The sequence below is a fragment of the Vicia villosa genome, unplaced genomic scaffold (genome assembly GCF_029867415.1).
Source record: "Vicia villosa cultivar HV-30 ecotype Madison, WI unplaced genomic scaffold, Vvil1.0 ctg.003713F_1_1, whole genome shotgun sequence".
NCBI classification, from domain to species: domain Eukaryota; kingdom Viridiplantae; phylum Streptophyta; class Magnoliopsida; order Fabales; family Fabaceae; genus Vicia; species Vicia villosa.
Window position 1 is genome coordinate 196,004 of NW_026706279.1, and position 1,618 is coordinate 197,621.

At 38.1% G+C, this 1,618-nt stretch overlaps 1 protein-coding gene across 1 annotated transcript; it reads right to left on the reverse strand.

Moving 5' to 3' along the window:
- Nucleotides 1-720: 720 nt before the first annotated feature.
- LOC131641397 (uncharacterized) lies at nt 721-1,404 on the reverse strand. Its single transcript, XM_058911699.1, has one exon. It carries the CDS (start codon nt 1,402-1,404, stop codon nt 721-723), a length of 684 nt encoding a protein of 227 aa, XP_058767682.1.
- Between the last annotated feature and the right edge of the window lie 214 nt (nt 1,405-1,618).

A 1,618-nucleotide genomic window follows, 5' to 3' on the forward strand; every position in this document is an offset into this window, starting at 1 on the left:
TACCCCCCGAACTCAAAATCTTTTTAAAAGGTCTTTTCCTGTTCTTTTAGCCTTTCCTAAAAATTGGATAAAATAAAAGTCGGTCGCGACTCTTGCTATCCGCAACATTTCAAAAAAAGTCAGTTCACCGTATTACAAAGTACTACTAATACCTTTAGTTAGCTTCCCATTCCGATGAAATTCCACCATGTATCTCAACCGATCATCTTTCAGAATGTCCCAAAACTCTTTTAAAAAATTGAAGCTCATACCATCCGGTCCAGGACTCTTATAACTATCACAATCCCACACCGCCAATTTCACTTCTACCGTCGAGAATGGCTTAATCAGATCAGCCCCTTCACCCCCACTAAGAGTTTTAAACGCACAATTATCAATCTCAGACCGATTACCTTTTACAATCTTTAAATGAGACCGAAAGTGCTAAAAAACTGCATCCCTAATCGGCTCCACTCCTTCCACAATATTACCATTCACAAATAAAGAAACAATTGCATTAACCCTTCTTATAGAAGACAAAAACCCTTCTTTTTTTTTAATTTGCATCACCTTCCGTCAACCAATTAAATCTGGATTTCTGCCATTGAATACTCGAATTCAATTTAGATAAAGCCATCAAATCAGCTGACAAGTCATGAAGTTCCTCCATCTTATCTACCTCTAATCTATCGAGTTCCCCTTTCACATCAAGAAACTCAATACGCTCTTTAACCTTTAAAATTATCCTTCTAAATTCTGAGTATGCTGTTTATGCCACAATTTTAGATTCTCATTTATTAACCTCAGTTTTTCCTTCAACACATAACCACCCCACCCCTCCACCTGGAATGAGCTCCACTGCTCAACCGCGTAATCGTGATACCCTAGTAAATTCGCCCAGCATTTCAATATTTGTTGTGGTCTCAGTCCCCAGTTCTGGACATCAACATTCAACAATAGAGGATAGTGATCAGAAAGACCTCTAGGAAGACACCACTGAGTACAATTAGGCCAAGTAACACACCACTCTGTAGAGACTAGGAATCTATCCAACCGACTCATGACTCTACTATCTCCATGGTACCATATAAAACGTCTCCCACACAAAGTAAAATCCACCAACGCATTAACATCAATAAACTTATTAAGTGATACCTCTTCCACATATCTCTCAACGTATATCATACTACGCTTTTCAAGATGGTGTCTAATGGCATTAAAATTCCCCACTACGCACCAAGGGCCACCACCACCATAATTTTGCATAATAGTTCCTAATCTGTCCCACAGAATTTGACGCCCCTCACCATCACATGTCGCATAAACATTAGCTAGCGAAAACTCAACTCCACACTTAAAAAACATGCCTTGAATAATCAGCCTGTGTTCAATCAATCTGGTAGCCCAATCCTCCACCTCCACCATATCCCACAACGTCAGGATACCCTCCGAAGCCCCCGCAGAAGGCTTAAAGGAATAACTTACCGCATCATTCCTCCACAGAAAACGACTAATATCAGTTGAGTTATCTCATTTAAAAATAATAATATACTTTTTTGAATAATTATTATAAATAAATTTCAACTGTTTGATTGGATAAAAAATATTAATATATACACACATAAATTATTTTAGAGTT

What these genes read in the sequence shown, in the direction of transcription:
- LOC131641397 (XM_058911699.1), bottom strand. Translation starts at nt 1,404, where the DNA reads ATGGTGGAGGTGGAGGATTGGGCTACCAGATTGATTGAACACAGGCTG.